The sequence below is a fragment of the Halichoerus grypus genome, chromosome 8, assembly GCF_964656455.1.
Source record: "Halichoerus grypus chromosome 8, mHalGry1.hap1.1, whole genome shotgun sequence".
In the NCBI taxonomy this organism is placed as follows: domain Eukaryota; kingdom Metazoa; phylum Chordata; class Mammalia; order Carnivora; family Phocidae; genus Halichoerus; species Halichoerus grypus.
This window is the reverse complement of record NC_135719.1, coordinates 104,934,588-104,955,657: the sequence shown is the minus strand read 5'-3', so window position 1 is coordinate 104,955,657 and position 21,070 is coordinate 104,934,588. Positions and strand designations below refer to the sequence as shown.

The 21,070-nt window shown below is 40.5% G+C and overlaps 1 protein-coding gene across 10 annotated transcripts in view; it reads left to right on the top strand.

The window, feature by feature from the left end:
• Nucleotides 1-21,070, top strand: part of NIN (ninein) — a 98,347-nt gene that overhangs the window by 57,721 nt on the left and 19,556 nt on the right. For 5 of the 10 annotated variants that reach the window (XM_078053667.1, XM_078053668.1, XM_078053666.1 and 2 more), the window contains 11 exons: nucleotides 2,045-2,183; nucleotides 4,008-4,129; nucleotides 5,453-5,958; nucleotides 6,796-8,937; nucleotides 10,219-10,344; nucleotides 10,453-10,522; nucleotides 12,078-12,287; nucleotides 15,445-15,558; nucleotides 18,296-18,427; nucleotides 19,699-19,812; nucleotides 20,559-20,705. In XM_078053667.1, coding sequence (XP_077909793.1) covers nucleotides 2,045-2,183; nucleotides 4,008-4,129; nucleotides 5,453-5,958; nucleotides 6,796-8,937; nucleotides 10,219-10,344; nucleotides 10,453-10,522; nucleotides 12,078-12,287; nucleotides 15,445-15,558; nucleotides 18,296-18,427; nucleotides 19,699-19,812; nucleotides 20,559-20,705 — 3,822 coding nt within the window. The remainder of the gene's footprint in view (nucleotides 1-2,044; nucleotides 2,184-4,007; nucleotides 4,130-5,452; nucleotides 5,959-6,795; nucleotides 8,938-10,218; nucleotides 10,345-10,452; nucleotides 10,523-12,077; nucleotides 12,288-15,444; nucleotides 15,559-18,295; nucleotides 18,428-19,698; nucleotides 19,813-20,558; nucleotides 20,706-21,070) is intronic. The other 5 variants (XM_078053670.1, XM_078053669.1, XM_078053672.1 and 2 more) reach the window with 2 other exon arrangements.

Sequence of the window (21,070 nt, the reverse complement as noted above, 5' to 3'; positions counted from 1 at the left end):
TAGAGGTTCCTCAAAAAATTAATAATAGAGCTACCCTATGACCCAGCAATTGCACTACTGGGTATTTACCCCGAAGACACAGATGTAGTGAAAAGAAGGGCACCTGCACCCCAGTGTTCATAGCAGCAACGTCCACATAGCCAAACTGTGGAAAGAGCCGAGATGCCCTTCAAAAGATGAATGGATAAAGAAGATGTGGTCCATATATACAATGGAATATCACTCAGTCATCAGAAAGGATGAATACCCAACTTTTGCATCAACATGGATGGGACTGGAGGAGATTATGCTAAGTGAAATAAGTCAAGCAGAGAAAGTCAATTATCATATGTTTGGAACATAAGGAATAACACAGAGAAGGAAGGGAAAAATGAAGGGGGGGAAATCGGAGGGGGAGACAAACCATGAGAGACTATGGACTCTGAGAAACAAACTGAGGGTTTTAACGCGGGGAGGGGGGTGTGGAGATGGGTTAGCCCGGTAATGGGTGTTAAGGAGGGCATGTAGTGCACGGAGCACTGGGTGTTATACGCGAACAATGAATCATGGAACACTACATCAAAAATTAATGATGTACTATATGGTGACTAACATAACATTAAAAAAAAAAAAATCCCTACCAGAAAAGACAAAAACATCCTTATAAATAATAGCAATCTTTGATTTTTTTTTTAAGTAACTCTCCTAAGTTTAGGAATTTGGGATTTTTTTTCCTTAAATCACAAACACTGATTTTAACAAGGGAAAATATAACAGTTCTAACTACTTTTAGAAAATTGTACACGTCCAGAAATGAGGAAAATAATCACTTCCTTATGAGGTTGCTTATAGCCTGCCTTCCTGGGAAATACACGTGCACATTTTGAGAAAAGAAATGAAACAATGCCACTTTTACAATTAAGTTTTGGCTCTTGGCTCTAATCACGTAGAGGTGTTTTCCTTATAGATCTTTAAAGTTATGATTTCTTTAGTAAAATCTGTCCTCTCTCTCCCCAAATTCCCCAAATCCCCCAAATCCATTCAGCGTTCTTTTTTAAAATAGATTTATATACCATTCACCCATACAATTCAACCATTTAATGGGTATAGTTTAGTATCTTTTAGTATATTCACAGAATTGTACAGTCATTACCATAATCGAGGTTAGAACATTTTCATCACCCCAAAAAGAGACTCCAGTTCCACTTAGCTGTAATCACTCCCTAGGCAACTAATAATCTACTTTTTGTCTCTGTAGATTTGCCTATTCTTTACATTTCACGTAAACAGAATCATACAATATGTGGTCCTTTGCCACTGGCCTCCTTCACTTACTGTAACGTTTTCATTGTTCATCCATGTTGTAGCATGTATCAGCACTTCTTTTAATTGCTGCGTTATATTCTCTTGTATGGTTATACCACACTTATCCATTCACTAGTTGAACACTGGGCTTAGTCTGTTATGAATAATGCTGCTATGAACATCTGTGTGCAGGTTTTTGTGTGGATAGGTTTTCATTTCTCTTGGGTATATATCTAGGAGGGGAATTGCTGGGTTATAAGATTACTGCGTGTTTAACCTTTGGAGGAACCGCCAAACTTTTCCCAAGGGGTTTGTACCATTTTACATTCCCACCAATGTGAGAGTTCCAGTTTCTGCACATCCTTGCCAACAGTTCTTGCTATGTCTTTTGGAGTCGAGCCATCCCTAGGGGTTATGAAGTGGTGGGTGTTTTATTTGCATTTCCCTGATGACGAAAGATTTTGAGTATCTCTTCAAGTGCTTTTCAGCATATCTCTTTTGGAGAAAGGTCTGTTTGAAATCCTGTGCCTATTTTTAAATGGATTGTCTTTTTATTATTGAGTTGTAATAGTTCCTTATAGATTCTAGTTACAAGTCCCTTATCAGACCACATAATTTGCAAAAACTATTCTGCCACTCTGTGGGTTGTCTTCTTACTTGCATGATATTCTTCGAAACAAAAGGTTTTAGTTTGGTGATGTCGTTTACTTTTTCTTTTGCTGCTTGTGCTATAAGACTGGTGTTGGTTTTTAAATTCGAGGTATTACAAGACCAAGTGGATGAACTCCAGTCTGAGCTGGAAGAATTTCGCACACAAGGCAAAGTGTTGAGACTTCCCTTGAAGAACTCACTGTCAGAAGAACTTGATGTTAACACGGGTTGCATCGAGCCTGACCAGAGTAAGCCATTCTGACATCTTTTCAGAGGCTGTGCCTTTGGTTTTTACTGTTAGGGCCATGTTTGAATGTAAAATTGCACAACTTTGGCAACCAACAAAAACTAAACAGAAAAACCCTGGCAATGTTTTCTTGAGCTATTTCACTTGTGGTCTGTTTTTTCATTTGTCTTTAAAGTCTTTATGAAAATATTTCTGATTTTTATGTGTACCAGCAAAGGAATGGAAAAATCAAACCACAAGGATATTTGCTTTGTTTTAAAAAAAAAAGAAAAAACTGGCCTCAAGTCTGAGAATCTAAGGCCTTGGGAGTGTAAGAATTCAGGCACTGAGCTCTTGCTGAATCCTCCCTTTCTTAAGGAGTGCCTCACGGGGATGGTGATGGTGATGGTTTGGGAGACCAGGCCAACCAGAAACCAGGATTCAGTTTTCTCACGCTGGCTGTGTTAAATATCAGCATTGTCTCTGTAAAACAACAAATAAATAAGTGTTGGTTGACTGTGCCTTTGAGGAGGATTTTGGGTGGCGAGGTGGAAAGGCAGAGTTGTTTGGCAGCCCTGCTCCATGCATTATTAGCTCTTTTCCTCCCTCCTGTTATTCTGCCTCTTTCCTCCCTGTCCTGAGTTTGAATTTCAGAAGGGGCTCATAATAAATTCTTCTGTTATAGTCTTCTCCACTGCTACAGAAGTACAGGTTCTTACAAGTTTGTTTATTCCTTCTCTTATCTATTCACTGTAGAATAAATAAGGGATTGGGGAGGGGACTGGGAGAGAGCTGAAGACCTTTCCTGTGGTTCTAAGTACGCGGTCGGTAGCCTTACTATAGTGTGAGGATGGAACCCAACGGATCGTATGATGCATCTCAGAAGCTTTTCTGGAACTTTTTCTGTAGTGTTGGGCGTCCTCCTCATAGGTGTGTGAAGCTGTGCCATCTTGGGTTTGCTTACACCCCAAGTATCTCTTCTCAGTTGGGGATATGCCAACTGAAAAGAAAGAATAGATGAAAAGAAACCCCAAGGCAAGACTGTCAATCCGAGATGCCAGACAGGCCCTTTCTCCCATCTGCCTATGGGCCCCCACAGGAAAAACCTTTTTGAATCCCCTGCCTTCGGAGATTTCCACATAGTATTAGACATCATCACTTTGTCTGTGTACTGGCTCAGCCTCCAATTTATGCTTCACATTTCAGTGTTCTTCTCAGTCACCATGATGGGCAGTTGTGGAAGTGAACCCATATGTATGAGCTGAGAATTTTTCTCCCAAACTGCCCATATCTAGGTTCCTAACCAATGCCCTATTTTTTAAAATTTTAGCTGACAATTTAAAATGGGGTTCCACTTGCACTATAGGAAATCAATATTCTAATACTCAATCTTCTGTAACCGAGTGGTGGGTTCGAGATCTTGACCCATGAAGGTAATGCCTCCAGGCGTCTTCTGCCACACTGCCCCCCTGCTAGTTTGTCTGAGGGATAGAAGGCTGGTTGGTTTCACCAAGTTACCTCACTCCACAGCATTTTCGTTTAGAAGGTCACCTTTGAACAGTTTCCACCCCTACCCCCTACCCACCTACTCTTCAAAAAGATGGATTCTATTAAGGTTTGGCACAGAGTCTGCCAATGAAAGAATCTTACCATACTGCCTGTTCACCTTCATTTTTAATACTTGAAAACAAGAAACCTCTTGGCTTCTATGGTTTCCTAGTAGATCTCATTAGTGGTAATTTAGGCTGAAAATTTTTCCTTAGTTTAACTGGATGTCCCTCCTCAGATGCCAGTTGTGTTATTGAAAGAACCTGCCGCAGGGTCAACAGATCCCATGTGTTTTCAGGGCTTGGTTCTGAAGAATGCAATCCATTGAATATGAGCATCGAGGCGGAGCTGGTCATTGAACAGATGAAAGAACAACATCACAGGGACTTATGTCGCTTGAGACTGGAGCTTGAAGAAAAAGTAAGTCCTTCTTATCCTGTTCTCTCATTTCTTTGAGCTCTGACAAGCTTTTGCATGTAGGATATTCTTAATTCTTTTTACTCATAGATAATCACCTTCTATGCATTTCCTCTTGTGTCTGGAGGCTACCAAAAACCCCCTTCCTCATGATGGTTTCGTAGGCTGACCATGAGGCCTTTTCCTCCTAGGAGAGAATTTCTCCAGAATGTATTCTCTTCAGCCCTAGCAAGCATGAAACTTGAAGGCCAATACATTATTTCCAACTGGTCCCAAAACATCTTAATAAAACCAAAAAAGCCCTTTGATATAGCTAGCATTAGGTACAAGTTCTGAATCTTGGCCTCCAAAACCCTCCACGATGTTGCTTCGACTTATATTTTTAGTCTTTTCTTTCACCTTCTCCTCTTGTCAAACCAGTAGTTCGCTGTTCTTCATCAAACTGTCCTCTTTTGTTCGTGCTATTACATGCTATGTGATTTCTTTCTATCTCTTGAAAGTCTCCTTCCCTTTCAGAGTTTATATCAAATGCTACCTCTTGCATGAACCCATTCCTGAACACCCTTGACCAAATGTGATATTTTTCCCTCTTTGGATCTCCAGGTTACATCATAGCTCTCTGTTTTCTATACCTTTTATATTTTTCAGTCTGCCTTGTGGTATACTTGTTTGTACTTGTCAAAACCACGTCTAGGGTGGTTTCTCCTGGATGGCAGGACTGTATCTTACCCAATATCGTGTCCCCACAAGGCCCACAGAATGCCTGTGATAGGTGTTCAAGAAATATTTGAATTTAATTAGTTTAAGACGCTACATCTACAGTTGGACAGGATGCCTGGGAAGACAAATGGTATCTATGTGAAAGTCTAGTCATTTTTATCAGAGTTGTTCAGAAACTAATAAAATTTGGGGCACCTGGGTGGCTCAGTTGGCTGAGCGTTGGACTCTTGATTTCGGCTCAGGTCATGATCCCAGGGTCATAGGATGGAGCCCTGCATTAGACTCCCCACTCAGTGCGGAGTCTGCTTGAGATTCTCTCCTTCTGCTCCCTGCCCCTCGCCCTGCTCGTGGGCATGTGTGCACTCTCGCTCTCAAATAAATAAATAAATAACATCTTTAAAAAATAATAAAATTCAACGGAGTTAAAAAGGAAAGCAAACTATGCTTGACTCAAATATATCTTATTTAACATGTTTTAAAGTTGTTAAAGTGGGAAAACTGAAGAATGTCTCATGTCTCATAGGCAAAAAGTAGCTTACAGCCCCGATCACCTTTCCACGGCCTTGAGTTGAATAACATTATGGTGGTTTTGCTTTCTGACCTTAGGTGCACCGTTATGAAAAGCAGCTAGATGAAACCAAGGTTGCCTGTGAAAAGGAGCAAGAGAACATGAAGCAAAAGTATGAGAATGAAGTACATGTCTTAGAAAAACAAATAAGTGACCTTAAAAATGAAATTACAGAACTTCAGGGCCAGATAGTGGTGCTCAAGGAGGCACAGCATACAACTACCTGCAGACACGAGGATGAGAAAAAAGAACTGCAAAAGAAGTGGGATGAGGAAAAGACTCACCTGCAGGAGAAGCTGAGGTTGGAACATGAGTTGGAACTCAAGGCTAGCCTAGAGCAGGCAGAGGAAAGCTTTAACCGAGAGAGAGAAGGACTCATTCAAAATGGCGCCTGGACAGAAGAGAAAGTGAGAGGCTTGACTCAGGAACTAGAGCAGTTTCACCAGGAGCAGCTTAAAAGCCTGATGGAGAAGCACACTCTTGAGAAAGAGGAGTTGCGAAAAGAGCTCTTGGAAAAACACCAAAGGGAACTTCAAGAGGGAAGGTAAGAAAATAGGGGGAAATGGAGAAACCCAGGGCACTGTACCTTGGGGGCACCAGAAGTTCCAGTCAGTTAAGGAGACTTTGACTAGACTCTAGTTTCTCAGACCGTTTGCCCACAGACATAAGCCTACCCTGGGGTTATTGGAACTGTTTTGTTTCTTTTCAAAGACCGTATTTCTTGTATCAACAAGTATCCTTTCAGGTTCCAGATGAGAATAATTACTGTGTCCGAGAAACGCTATTTGTAAGCTAAATTCTGGGTAAAGTTCTATTCCTCCCCAAAGCGTGAAATGCCGCTTTGTGCTTACCTTCCTCACGTGAAATCTCAGGTACATTTGAGGGCTTTGATGCTTCATTCTATGATTAACTGGGTGCTGCTTTATTAAATAAGAAGGAAAAATGTAATGATTATGTTAATAGGTATGGTTTATAGGACTACTGTCCTTGCAATGTATACTTAATTAAAATGAAGGAATTTTATATATTTCCCAAGTTAGGGATTAGGTTAATATGCGTTTGATCATTGATGTAAAATCAGCTTACATTTTCCATAAACACACACATCCCAGGAGTATGCCAAAGAAGTTGGTTTCCAAATTTTCCCTCTTAAGTGCAGAGAGAGGTAAGTCTTATAAATTAATTATGGCTGCCAGTCCTAGCTCTCAGAAATGAGATCCTGTCTCTGTAGAAATCAATTACGTAGGAATAAGTGAGGGCCGTTTTTAGAAAGGGTTTAGATTGTTTGCCTGGCAACTTCTTCTGTGCATGGGGAACTGTTTTTTGTTTGCTTCTCGAATTGGTGGCAGTTTCAGTAATGCTGTATGTTGACTACATTTAGGGAAAAAATGGAAACTGAGTGTACTAGAAGAACCTGTCAGATAGAAGCCCAGTGTCAGGCTGATTGTCAGAAAGTCACTGAGAGGTGTGAAAATGCCCTGCGAAGCCTGGAGGGGCACTACCACCAAGAGCTGAAGGAGCTCCTGGAACAGCAGCTTGAGGAGAGATCCCAGTGGGAGTTTGAGAAGGACGAGCTCACCCAGGAGTGTGCAGAAGCCCAGGAGCAGCTGAAAGAGACTCTCCAAAGAGAGAAAGCCACTTCTCTGGTCCTGACCCAGGAGAGAGAGATGCTGGAGAAAACCTACAAAGAACATTTGAATAGTATGGTTGTTGAAAGAGAGCAGCTACTCAAAGACCTGGAAGATCTAAGAAACGTGTCAGAAAGTCAGCAAAGCCTACTGTCCGACCAGATCCTTGAGCTGAAGAGCAGTCGTGAAAGGGAGCTGAGGGACGGTGAGCAGGTCCTGGGCCAGGCAGGTGCCTCGGGGCATCTGGCCGGCCAGCCGCTGGAGAAGCTAGCAATGGAACGGGACCGGGAGAAGCAGGAGATGGTGTCCGGGCTGCAGGCCATGGAGAGTGTCCACAGAGTGACCTGTGAGAAAGCAGACCAAGAGAGGGCTGAGATGAGCACAGACATCTCCAGGCTTCAGAACAAAATTAAGGAAATGCAGCAGGCATCTCCTCGGTCCAGGAGAGAGAGTGGCTGCCAGGCAGCAGGAGGGGAGGCGGCGGAAGGAAGTGGAGCCATGTCCCTGCTCCAGCAAGGAAAGCAGCTGTTGGAAGAGAATGGAGATGTCCTCTTAAGCCTGCAGAGAGCTCATGAGCGAGCAGTGAAGGAAAATGTGAAAATGGCCACGGAAATTTCGAGATTGCAACAGAAGCTGCAAAAATTAGAGCCGGGCTCGGTAATGTCTTCTTGTTTCGATGAGCCAGCTACTGGGCTATTTGGAAATTCTGTGGAACAAACAGAGCCCTTTTTGCTGCCAAATCAAATGAAACAAGTAGAAGGTGTAAGCCCACAGTGCGTCCTCAGTGACCTACCGGACGATGAGGCCCCGGATCTGGGCAGTCCAGGGACGAGCTCTGCTCAGAGACAGGCGGTCAAAATGGAGGAGTCTGAAGCATCAATGGAGAGTTTTTCCGAGCTCGAAAATAGCGAAGAGACCAGGACTGAGACCTGGGACCTGAAGAATCAGATTTGTCAGCTTAAGGGACAGCTAACGATCCTGCGTGCAGACTGCAGTCGAGCTTCTGAAAAGAAACGGGACCTCCTTTTTGACGTCGCCGTGCTGAAAAAGAAACTGAAGATGCTTGAGAGAATCCCCGAGGCTTCCCCCAAGTATAAGCTGCTGTATGAAGACGCCAGCAGGGAAAATGACTGTCTCCAGGAGGAGCTGCGAGTGATGGAGACGCGCTACGACGAAGCCCTCGAAAGTAACACAGAGCTCACTTCGGAAGTTTTCAAACTGCAGCACGAGCTAAAGAAAGCGGAAGAGGCGACGGAAACGTTCTTCAGCCTGGAAAAGAGTTACGGTGAAGTCAAGAGAGAAAACGAGGAGCTGCATGTTCTGGTTTTGAGACTTGAGGGTGCGCTGGAGAAGCTGCAGGCCAGAGCGGCGCTCCAGCGTGACTGCTGCTTTTGGGAAGCCCGCTTGGCTAAGCTGGAAGGCCCGCCCGATGGGAAGGTGCCCGAACCCCACCAGACGCTGGAAGAGTGTGTGCCCGAGGTGAGGGACGTACACCGTATTATAGAAGAACATTATCAAGACCACCAGTACCTCGAGCAGGAGAATACACAGCTTCTGGAAAGAGTACAAGCATGTGAAATTGCCTGGCTACACAGACGAGTCCGGACACATGGAGAACAGCCCCGAGTACAGAAGCAGGTTTTACCGGAGGAAGAAGACACTGCCCTCCTAGGCCTTCGAGACAGACACCTTCCGCGTCAGGCCACGATAGCAGAGTTAGAGCTGGAGAAAAAAAAGCTGCAGGAGCTGACCAGGAAGTTGAGGGAGAGAGTCACTGCTTTAGTTAAGCAAAAAGGTGTACCTTGTCAAGGAGAAAACGAGGAGGAGCTGAAGGCAATGATGCACGACTTGCAAATCACGTGCAGTGAGATGCAACAGAAAGTTGAACTTCTGAGGTAACGTATATGCCTTCTGAGCTCCCTGGACTCCCAAGAGCACCTCACCACATCTAACTCCCACTGCTTGCTCTGCCTAGAGAAACTAACCTGTTAGCCTTCGAGAAGAGAGCGCTACTGTAGACTTCCTTCTGCTTCTGTGTCGCATTAACAAATAGAATAACCTGGCCTAGGAGGCATTCCCTTCCTCTATGGGAGATAAATGTCGTTCGTTGGGGGTGTCATAATGGAGAGTGTGTGCCATTTAACCATGTGCATCATCAGTGTATGTCAAGTCTTTAACTCTTTCTCTAGCGTTTCATTTGGATCGATAGTTGTTTTGGTTTTGGTTTTTGCTCAATGTTAGTTATTTTCTTCATGTGATGGAACGTGTTCTATGAGAATGCCGTTTATTATTAACTCACTTGGTAGATAAGAACTCTTATCCTGTACTAATGTAGGAAAAATGTCATGCTTTGTTGCTTAGAGTTTTTCCCTTATAGCACTTGAAGTACATGGCTGATATTCTGTAAACAATGGAAATTCATCTTAGAACGTAGAATTTTATTGAAGAGCTATCAGAGTCTTATAAATGTGCTCAAAATAAAGATAAAAAATGAAACTAATTTGAACATTGCTCACTTGACTTTATATGAGTGCAATTGTCTTCTAGCAAATTTGGTTTAAAAAAAACTTGTAAAATATTACATGTTTCTGAAATATCTTGATAGGAAACAAAGTAATTCTAGATGTAGTTTTTCCTCTTCAGACCATTTTTAGTTCTAAAAATCAGAATGTAATGAGCCGAAAAAAAATCACAAAGTAAACATGAGTGTACATATTTCAGTGTGGTCCTTTGATTTATGTACTGAATTCTCTTTCTCTAGGAACCCTGAGGCCTGTAACTAAAGCTAATACAGCTTAGTATTAGGCTTATGCCTATCCAGCGCCCAGAGCAAGTAGGACTTGAGACTGAGATAAATGAAGTTATTTGCTCAAAGCTGTATGCTTGCCACTGAAAAAAAGTAGCAACCATGGTGGGCAGAGTCTCAATTCCTGTCTCTGTGCTCAAGTGTTTTAGCCACACTTCCCTAACGTCTTTTTGTGAAATTCTTAACTTCCCAAAAGAAATGAGTCAATATGTCATAGCTTGACTTCCATTACTAAGAGTCTACTAATTTAGACTTCTCTTTTTAACGGGCATGGACTGCTTGTTTTATTGGAAGTTACTAGAAAGCATTTTCCAAAGATGCCAGATGACTGCCTTGTTATAACTATTTTTTTTTAATCTCTGTAATTCAGATATGAATCTGAGAAGCTTCAAGAAGAAAATTCTATTTTGAGAAATGAAATTACTACTTTAAATGAAGATGATAGCATTTCTAACCTGAAATTAGGGAAATTAAATGGATCACAGGAAGAAATGTGGTAAGACATATACTTACATTTTCTTCAGGCATTTTTGCAAGGACTAAAACTGTTTTTCTTCAACTTTTAAAGCCTAACTCTTAGGTTATATTTTCACTGTCCCTTTAGGCAAAAAATAGAAACTGTAAAACAGGAAAAAGCTGCAGTTCAGAAGATGGTTGAAAATTTAAAGAAACAGGTAAGGAGATACTTAGTATTTCCCAGTGTTTCTTGATTCTGAAATTTGCTTTGTTTGTAATTTATAGCATATGCTACTAGGATAACATGTAGCTAATGACGGTAAAGTTGTAAATCCGGAGTTTCAGAATGGAAACTCACCCCATGCTGATTCTAAACTAGGTTTCTGTTTTTTTGGTGAATATTATAATATATATACTACTTCTAGATTCTGAGGGCTTAATACCAGCTTTATAATCAGTGGGAATGGGGAGATGATACCTCTAAAACTATCTGTGAAATACTAGCTCTATCCCTCACATTCTTTCAAGTAATCCTTCCTCTTTTATCACCATGATTGAAACCAGAAAGTTAAGGACACAGTTTCATAGATCTAGAGTAATGGTTCATCAGTATATCTTTGCATAGAATTGCAGTGTATTCAGATAGCTTGTGCCATTTGGCACCCAATTTGTGTAATCTCACAACATGCAATTGTGCAGGGAAAGTCCATTTAAGAATCTGTCTGAAATAGCCGAAAGACAAGGACATCCTGGGTAAAGAGCATTTTCAGGACTTAAAACAGATCCAAAATATATTCTGTACTGTTACAAATAAATGGCAAACACCAGTTGAAAAACAGATAATTGGTTTGAGTAGTCAAGGAAAGGAAAAAACAAATACAACGTATAAAAAGATAGCCTAATTAGGGAAGTGCAAATTAATTTTCCTTTTTTCATCTTTCAGATTAGCAAAAATTAAAGATACCGTCTCTTCTTTAAAAAGGGGTGAAGAAATGAATGTACTCATACATTTTTGGTAGGAGTATAAGTTGGTAGCACTGTGAGGAAGACACTTTGGGGATATCTATCAAAACAGTGATGTGTATGCAGACCTCCTAACCCAGCAGCCCCACTTCTAAGAAAATGATCCTAAATATAAAATGCTACCATGTATAAATGAATTTTTCAGAAGGTTGTTGTGTCTCTTCATAATGAAAAGAATGATAAACTTACATGTCTGTCAGTGTGGGAATGGATAAATACGTTATGGAATGTCTTAACACATAGAATATGCTATAGCCACTAAAAAATACAGCATGTGGTGGTTTCCGAATGCACTGACTTAGAAAGATGATAAAAGTCTGTAAGATATAATTATAAGTGGGAAAAGCAGGCTGTCCAAACATCTGAAATGATTCAAATTTTTGTTTTAAAGAGAAAAACCTCTATGTGCATATGAGTTTTGTATATACGTAGCAACCAGTCTGGAGGGATATAGACCCAGCTGTGCACAGTGGCCACCCCCGTGGAGTTAGACTGAACCAAGGGTCTGTCACTTCTCCATACATTTCCCAATTGATGGAGTTTGTAATAATGAGTGCTGTATTAGTTCTATTAGTAAGGGTGGGTGGGGGTGTGTGTGTGTGTGTGTGTGTGTGTGTGTGTGTGTACACATGTACGTGTCTATGTATAAAACCTTATCTGTGGAGGGGGAAGAACCAGTTAGTCTCTGTTATCTGTTTTTTAGTAGAAGTAGGGTAACTTGTTTGTAAAACTTATTTCAATTTTAATTAGATTGCAGAATTAAAAACCAAAAACCAAGAGTTGGATTTGGAAAATACAGAACTTAGCCAAAAGAACTCTCAAAATGAGAAAGAACTGCAAGAACTTAATCAACGTCTAGCAGAAATGCTGGGCCAGAAGGAGGAAGAGCTGGGACCCAGTGCATTTGAGAAGTGGAAACAAGGAGAGTCTCATCTGAAAGAAGAACAATGTAGAGTGCAGGTATGGAGGAGAGCCACCCTACAGCCTTAGGGGAGGAAATCCCAAGAAATAAAGTAATGCTGGTATTAAATTTCTTACATACAAAGTCTTAATAATTAAAACAGTGTGGTACCAGCAAATGAATAGGCAAATAGATACATGGAATAGAAAGTCTAGGATTAGACTCCAGCACAGATGGAAACTTAGTGTATAACAAAGGTACCTTCTCAAATCACTGGGGTAAAGATGGATTTTTTTTTTTTAATAAATGGTTCCTGGACAACTCAGTAGACATTTGGGAACAGATAAAATGAGATGCATATCTTGTACTGTACATAAGGATAAACTCTAATTGGATTAGGAGTCTAAATATAAGAAACAAAACTACATAAGTACTAGAAGAAAACATGGATGAATTTGTCTTTAATCTTAGCGTAGAGAAAAGCTGTCCAACTGTGACTCATAAACCAGAGGCAAAAAATAATAAATAAAATTTTTTCATGGCAAAAAAAATACCACAAAGCCAAAAGATAATTCACAAACTGGGAGAAAAATATTTACATCACATACCACAGAGAGTAGGGCTAATATCCCTATTATGTAAAGAGCTCTTAAAAATCCATGGATTTGGGGCACCTGGGTGGCTCAGTCAGTTCAGTGCCTTCAGCTCAGGTTATGATCCCAGGGTCCTGGGATCAAGCCCCGCATCGGGCTCCCTGCTCAGCGGGGAGTCTGCTTCTCCCTCTGCTTCTGCCTCCTTTTCCCTCTCCCTCTCCCTCCCGCTCCCTCTGCTTATGCTCTCTCTCTCTCTCCCCCCAGTCAAATAAATAAATAAAATCTTAAAAAGAAAAAAGATGCAAAATTATTAAAAAAAAAAAAAAATCCCTGGACTTAGGACCAAAATCTGATAGCAAACTGGGAAAAACACATGAATAAATAACTCACCAAAAAAAAAAAAAAAAAAAAAAACTAAAATTGTCCCTCAAGCCTGTGGGAAAAAATACCCAAAACTGGGGCACCTGGGTGGCTCAGTTGGTTAAAGCATCTGCCTTCAGCTCAGGTCATGATCTCAGGGTCTTGGGATCAAGCCCCATGTCGGGCTACCTGCTCAGTGGGGAGTCTGCTTCTCCCTCTGCCCACCCCCTGCTCATGCGTGTGCACTCTTTCTCTCAATCAAATAACTAAATAAAATCTTTAAGAAAAATGCCCCAAATCACTCATAATTAGAAAACTGCAAATAAAAACAACACTGATACATGTTTTCTCAACTATGAGATCGGAAACAATTTAAAAATAGGACTTTCTGTTGGCAAGGCTTTGGGGAAGCAGGCACTTTTATCCATTGCTGGTGGGGGTGTAAACTGAGGTTATCCTTCTGGAGGGAGATTTGCCAATTCTTCAACAGAATTATGGATGGGCTTAACCATTTGTCCCAGCAATACCATTTCTAGGGATTTACCCTAAAAGTACACCTCCAACAATGTGAATATTCATAACGCACAGAGCTTGGAAACAACCTAAATGTGCATATGTAGGAGAATGGTTGGATAAATGTGGTGGATACAATCACACCGTATAGTAGTAGTATGCAGCTATAAAAGGAAGGAAGGAAGGGAGAGAAGGAGAGAGAGAGAGACCTCTACCGATATGAAATTATTTCCAGGACATACTGTTAAGTGAAAAAGAAAAGCACAAAAGTGTATAGGATGCCTCTGTTCATGTAAGAGAGAGAAGGATGTGAAAAAAATACACATATACTTGCGCATTTGTGTGAAAGAAACCCAAGAATGATGAACCAGAAACTAAAGATATGGTTACCTACAGTGGGTAGGTGGGAAAGGGATGGAGGAGAGGAATGGGAATGGTGTCAAAGGGAAGAAGGAAGGGAGTATATCTTTTCACATAGCTCTGACTCGTAGAATCATAGCAGTGTTTTCCATACTCTTCACATACCCCAAAATAAACACAATTATAATCGATCAAGATGGCAGGGTATACCAACATGGAACACAAACACTAAGAATTGAACCTAACTATTATAAATGGATAACGTAATTACAGTGGGAAAGAAAAGAATTAAGTCATTTGGAAATTATTATCTGACTCCATACTGTAGGTCTAAAGATAGAAAGAAGTATACACAAATGCTATAATAATCTAGTCCGTAAATGTGTTTCTCATGGGGATAAGTTAGTAATTCTGAAACTCTGTATATTAGAATTGAATAAATAAGTAAATAGATTATAGGCAACAGAAGTGAGTCTCTCACTGCTGGAGAAGGAAGCTTCAAGTAGGAAAATGAGGAAACTAAAAGGAACCTTCTGGTGTTGGACTGGAATTTGAGGCATTAGTATAAACTCATGTTTCTTAATATATATACACATTGATAGAGATAGAGATGTGTGTATATGGATGGAGTGCCCAAATCTTGGTTTCTAAACACCATTCTCCTGTAGAAGAAACCAGGGCTCCTTGGAAAAATTATTGATTCCAGGCCTGGAGCAGGGAAAATTCAGGATGAGCCCAGATCACCTCATGGTGCCAGAAAGAAAAAAAGTGTTAAAAAAAGATGGGCACATGAAAAGGACACAGAGCCCCACCTGAAGGAGCTCCTAATGGCCAAAGCTGGAATGGTTTGACCAACAAAATAAATAATTCTAGTATAGCATAAGATAAATATAAAATGAAATAAATATGTATGGGCACATCCTGATATTAAAAATTGACTAAATAAATGGGGGAGAAATAACAGCTCTTCCTCACAGTAGAATTCCAATTAATGAATGTAGAAAGAAAGAAGGAAATAGAAAGTCATCATCAGGCAAACACGAGGGTAATAACTGTCGTAGACAAAATCCACTGATAGAAACTAAAATAAATAGAAGTTTCAGGAGGAACACGATTTTCGTAGTCTCAAACTATCTCCCCCAAGAGAAAGTAACTTTGCAGTGGAGAAACCTGCAAAACCCACCTGAGAAATCATGTTCATACCGTTTGGGTGCACAGTCTTTCAAAAGATAGCTTTGGTTCGTTTCACCGAGGATAATGGTCATAAAACAGCGTGTTACTGAATTGGGGCTAGGGTTTCCTGACTTACTGCTGCCTTTTGTGAATCTAGTAAGTTTCCCCAGGCTACGTGAAGATGTCTGTGACTTGACTTTCTAATTTTTCTTCTTAGTCCTCTACTTTAGTGTCTTCTCTGGAGGCAGAACTATCTGAAGTTAAAATACAGACTCATATTGTGGAACAGGAAAACCTCCTTCTCAAAGATGAACTGGAGAAAAGGAAACAGGTAAGACTGTGCTGCTTGGAGTGGGTGTCAGGGGGGAGGCTCATAGAACAATATGGTACCTGATGGTCTGGCTTTTCTAGCCACCAAATGTCCTTTATACAGACTCCTGTCAACTAGCTTATTGCTCTTAAAACTGAGGGTTTGCAGGACAGGCCCACTTATAGGGCTCCTATTGCTAATTCTCTAAATGCTGTTCTAGTTGTGTAACTTACATATGTTGTAGACTGAAATTCTATTACTATAAATCAGTCACAACCATTTCAGTTTAAGAAATTTGTTGTTCCGCTTTCTTCTGGCCAGGTGATAAATATGTGTCTAAAAAGAAAGTGACTTTCTTGCTTGTAACTTTAATAACTATTCATCTAGATTTGTGAGACACAATTCTTAGAACAAGTTTGAGGCTTTTACCCTGGGCTAAAGAGTAAATTCTAGAACATTATCAGGGATGCAGTCTCACTTACGAATTTGACTTTAAGAAGCCTATTTCAAAGTTTCAAACAAAGACTTAATTTTAAATATAAAAGAGGGTTCACCTTAAGGTTATATCCTGAACATTGTCCTATTTTATTCTTTATTCTGAACTTTTCAGTGGGTACAGGATTTGAGCAATCCTGATTTATGAATAGAATTTAGTTCTGTTTTTTTTTAATTTGCTTCACCAAAGGTTTACTTTGATATTATGACATCCTTAGATTATAAAATTCTCTCGCTTGTATCTGTTCAGCCTATGAGCATAAAGGTGTCCTCTGAATGCTGAAATATTGAGTCTCTACCACTGAGTTTTATGTTTGTGTTGGTCTGTGGTTGACTCCTATAAGTCTTGATTTCCTAATAGGATTGTAAGACTTCCAGGGAATTTGTGTCCCTTGTAATGCCTAGTGATTGGTACCTGATAGGAGCTTTATAAGAACCTTTTCAAGTCAGATGCTGCTTTGCAAAGTATATCTCTTCTGCCATAACAGAAACTGTCTGCCATTATCAACATTCCAGAAGTTAAAACTCATAGGGCCTTTCTGTTGGTGCATAAGTATTCCAAAGCTGTTATTACCAGGTTCATCCTAATTACCATGGGAATACTTTTCTCCTTTACCTTTTGAAAATCCGTTGTTCAGTCTTTAAGATGTTTAATGATGGAGTCCAAATCCACAGCATGAGAAGTGCGTGTTTTGTGACTTCACTAAGCTAGAGATCAGAAGGAAAGCAGTGCGTTGGGGAGTAAAATAGCATGAGGAGGACATCATTTGGTACATTTTTATTGTGTATTTTTTACAGAGGTGTTGTTTATAAATAGTGAAGTGGAAGAATGGTGAGCCCTGTCTGCTTTTGCTAGAAGTTGTATCATGGCACCTGGACTCTTTGGGATTACAACAGTGGGGTAGTATCAGCCCATTGTTGCTGCCATACAGCTTGGACCTAGGAAGTATGTGCTGCTGTAGGACCCAATACAAGTAAAAAGTACTTTGTGAATGAGAAATTCTCTGTTGCACAGAAGAGGAACACAAGTAGCATCAGCAGAAGTCTCATGCCAGTCTCTGCACCCAAAATGGTACCAGGCTTTGTGAGGGTCTGGGGATGAGGAAGCAAGGTAGTGAGCAAAGGAGACAGGTCCTTTAGTAAACCAAAGCCCAGCTACTTTAAAATACATTTTCCTATGTTCTTCTGACTTTAGATTTGTAAGGTATGCTGGATTTGTTGTCAGTTGAAGATTCAACCCTTAGAGTCTATTTTGTCGTATTACCCCTAAAGCTAAATGTGAAAGAACGTAAGGTATGAAGTAGAAAGATGGCCATAAAATCATAATGAATAATAAAAGAATTGGATATGTGAAAGCCAAGTGAAACAGAGGGAAATTAAAAATGTAGGAACTATGGGAAGGGTAAAGAAGTATAAGAAACAATCAGTCTCTTTAGAGCAGTCATTGGGGGAGGTGGGAATTACTCCCCCACCCTGGGACATTTAGCAATGTCTAGGGCCATTTTTGGTTTTCACAAGTGGTGTGTGGGGAGGGGAGTGCAACAGCCATCTAATAGGTAAAGCAGAGATGCTGCTAACCATCCTCCAGTGCGCAGGACAGCCCCCCAAAACGAAGAATTATCTGGCCCAGAATGTCAATCCTAGTTAGGCAGATGCTGAAACGGAACAGAAACTGTCTTTGGTTTGTCTTGATTCCAGTAGAGAGGAGGAAGCCTGTGTGTCCACATTTAACATTTTCCTAAGCAAGTCAGTTTTGGCCTCTTCCAAACGGAAGGGCACATGGAACAAATTGAAAAACACTGATTGTTTTAGCTTGAAAACTTGCCCTTGTATTGATTCACAGTACTTGTTGGTTCATGCCAATTCTATAGTCTTGACTGAGATTTCTGAAAAAGATTTTTGTCTCGTTAAAAAAGCCTGAGGAAAATGTATTGTGCTATATCGTACACAAGTTAAATTGATGACAGAATGGCAGTATGTTACTTATTTTACCCTGAAGGTAAAACAGAAAGCGAGGACCATTATGTAACGTGTCTGTCTACGTGAATCTCTCTGGGCAGACGTTTTGGCAGTCAATTGGAGAATGGAGAGAATGTAGCAGGGAACATTTTGTTAAATTTAATTTTAGTCCCCTAGAGTTTATATGTCCCCTGAAATATCTATGTAGATAAGGAAATAGCAGCAACCATGAAAATGCCCTGTTTATAAATACCTCTTTATAAATACAGCCATGAGATGTGATGGGATTGTTTATCTCTTACAGCTGCACAGATGTCCTGATCTCTCCGACTTCCAGCAAAAACTTTCTAGTGTTCTAAGCTACAATGAAAAACTGCTCAAAGAAAAGGAAGCTCTGAGTGAAGAATTAAATAGCTGTGTGGATAAGGTAGTAAACGTAAGACTTTTTAACCATTATTGTATAGTGTATACCATAATGAGCATTTCTCTGTACGGTGGCATCTGGGCCTCCCATTTTAGCCTAATTGTTCCAAGCCTACTGTCCTAGTAGAACAACATTTCAGCTGGCCTTATGTGACCTAAGAATTCCGGAGGTCATGATTTTGACAGGAGTGTACATTGGTTAATAATTATTATATACAGTAATATGTAGTTTATCTCATTTTAATATATAACCATGTTACTTAATGTATATTATTTAAACATTTATTTATTATTGAGAGAGAGCACGAGCAGAGGCAGGGGACAGAGGGAAAGAGGGGGAGAGAGAGAGAACCTTAAGTAGGCTCCACACCCAACCTGGGGCTCGATCTCACAACCCTGAGATCATGACCTGAGCCAAAATCAAGAGTCAGACCCTTAACTGACTGAGTCACCCAGGCTCCCCTTAATGTATATCATTAAATATATCACTATTAACATATAATACAACTATGGTTGCTTTTAATAATCTGAGACCTATTACATAGGCACTTTTTTCTGTTTTCCGTAGCAAATCCCCAAACACTGCTTTTGTCCCACCTGCCTTGATAGGTATCCCGTATTTTCCTATTATGGTACTCTCTTGAGATTGGGGCAGGAGGAAGGTTACGGGAGGGGAGAGGCAGAGAGAGAATCCCAAGCAGGCTCCATGCCCAGCGCGGAGCCCAACTCGGGGCTCAACCTCACAACCCTGAGATCATGACCTGAGCTGAAATCAAGAGTCAGACGCCCAACCGGCTGCGTCACCCAGGGGCCCCTTGAGATTTCTAATTGCCTTCCAGCCTACCATTTCTCACCCACAGTGAGGCAATGAGAGAGAAAAATGGAAATTGCCAAAAAGAAGAGATTCCTCAAAATTAAAGGTAGAAAGGGAGTATGGAAAACATCTTCCTTTTTTTTTTTTCTTTTAAAGATTTTATTTATTTATTTGACAGAGACACAGTGAGAGAGGGAACACAAGCGGGGGAGTGGGAGAGGGAGAAGCAGGCTTGCCGTGGAGCAGGGGCTCGATCCCAGGACCCCGGGATCATGAGCTGAGCCGAAGGCAGACGCTTAACAACTGAGCCACCCAGGCGCCCCAGGAAAACACCTTTCTTTTACCTTGCCCTGCTCCCCCACGTAAACAGTTGGTGCTTGGTCTTTTCAGCATATATAGAGGTATAGAAATTTTGAGGCTAGATATGTGTGCAAAAATGCCCCGTTCCCTCTTTTCTTTTCCTGAAACAGTTGGCAAAATCAAGTCTCTTAGAGCACAGAATTGCCACTATGAAGCAAGAACAGAAGTCTTGGGAACACCAGAGGGAAACCTTAAAGTCCCAACTCGCGGCTTCACAGGACAAGGTATGTGGCCGATTCTTGTTTCATCTGCCTAGTTAATATTTTCCTGGATATTCCAACAGAACTCCCAGTAGAAAGAATATTCCAGGTGGAATTGGCCTAAGAGGGCTCAGAATGATTCAACTTGACTAATACCTGTCACATGCTTATAGTATGATGAAATAATTTGAACAGTTCCCTCAAAGCTCATTATTAGAATTATGAGATTATCTCATCATTATGAGATTACTTATGAAAGCTGAAGAATAATGTGTAGAAAGGACTGCTTGTTTCTCATTTAGAAAAAGGGTTCCTAAGGCAGATTCATGCCCTGTTAAAGATCTCTATCAACCTTACTTTTATACATTTAAATTATTTTTAATTAAAATATATACTAGATGTTAGCATGGAGTGGGGTTCTGACAGCTATATATTTTCATTTTTAACTAAGAAGTCCTTTACACAAAATTCAGTAAAGCCATCTTCTGTCATGCCATTTGGTTCTCATTGGTTCTGTAAGACACCACTTGCTAATATACCAGATGACTGTATCAGCAAGACCCTGTTCCACGTCACTGACCTAAATATAATGTCCTGTAAATATACATAATATCTGGGGTTTCCACTGAGCTACTCAAAAGAGCTGTATATAATTAAATAGAAACAGAAGAGACCTTGGAATTCTCTTATCTTAGCTCATTCACTCCTGGACAGGCTTTGGTGAGACTGTGAGGATCTGTGTCAAGTGTAAGATTGTTCTCATGATGCAGGTTCAGAGTTTAGAAGACACCCTGCAGAATGTAAACTTGCAAATGTCGCTGATTAAATCTGACCTACAAGTGACTCAGCAGGAAAAGGAGGCTTTAAAACAAGAAGTGATGTCTTTATATAAACAACTTCAGAATGCTGGTGACAAGGTAATTTCTTTTTTATTGAGGTATAAGGTGCACAGATTTTAAGTCTATAACTTACAGATGTATGTGTGTGTTTACATAAATGAGCAACCTAGGGGTTAGGAGCTCCAACCCCCTGCACAGTCAAAAATCCACATATAACTTCTGACTCCCCCAAAACTTACCTATTAATCATTAAGACTGCTGTTGACTGGAAGCCTTACCAATAATATAAACAGTTAATTAACACATATTTTGTATATTGTATTCTTATTGTATACTGTATTCTTACAATAAAGCTAGAGAAAAAATCATAAGAGAAAATACATTTACAATACTGTACTGTATTTATCAAAAAATTTGCATATGAGTGGACCCGTGCAGTTCAA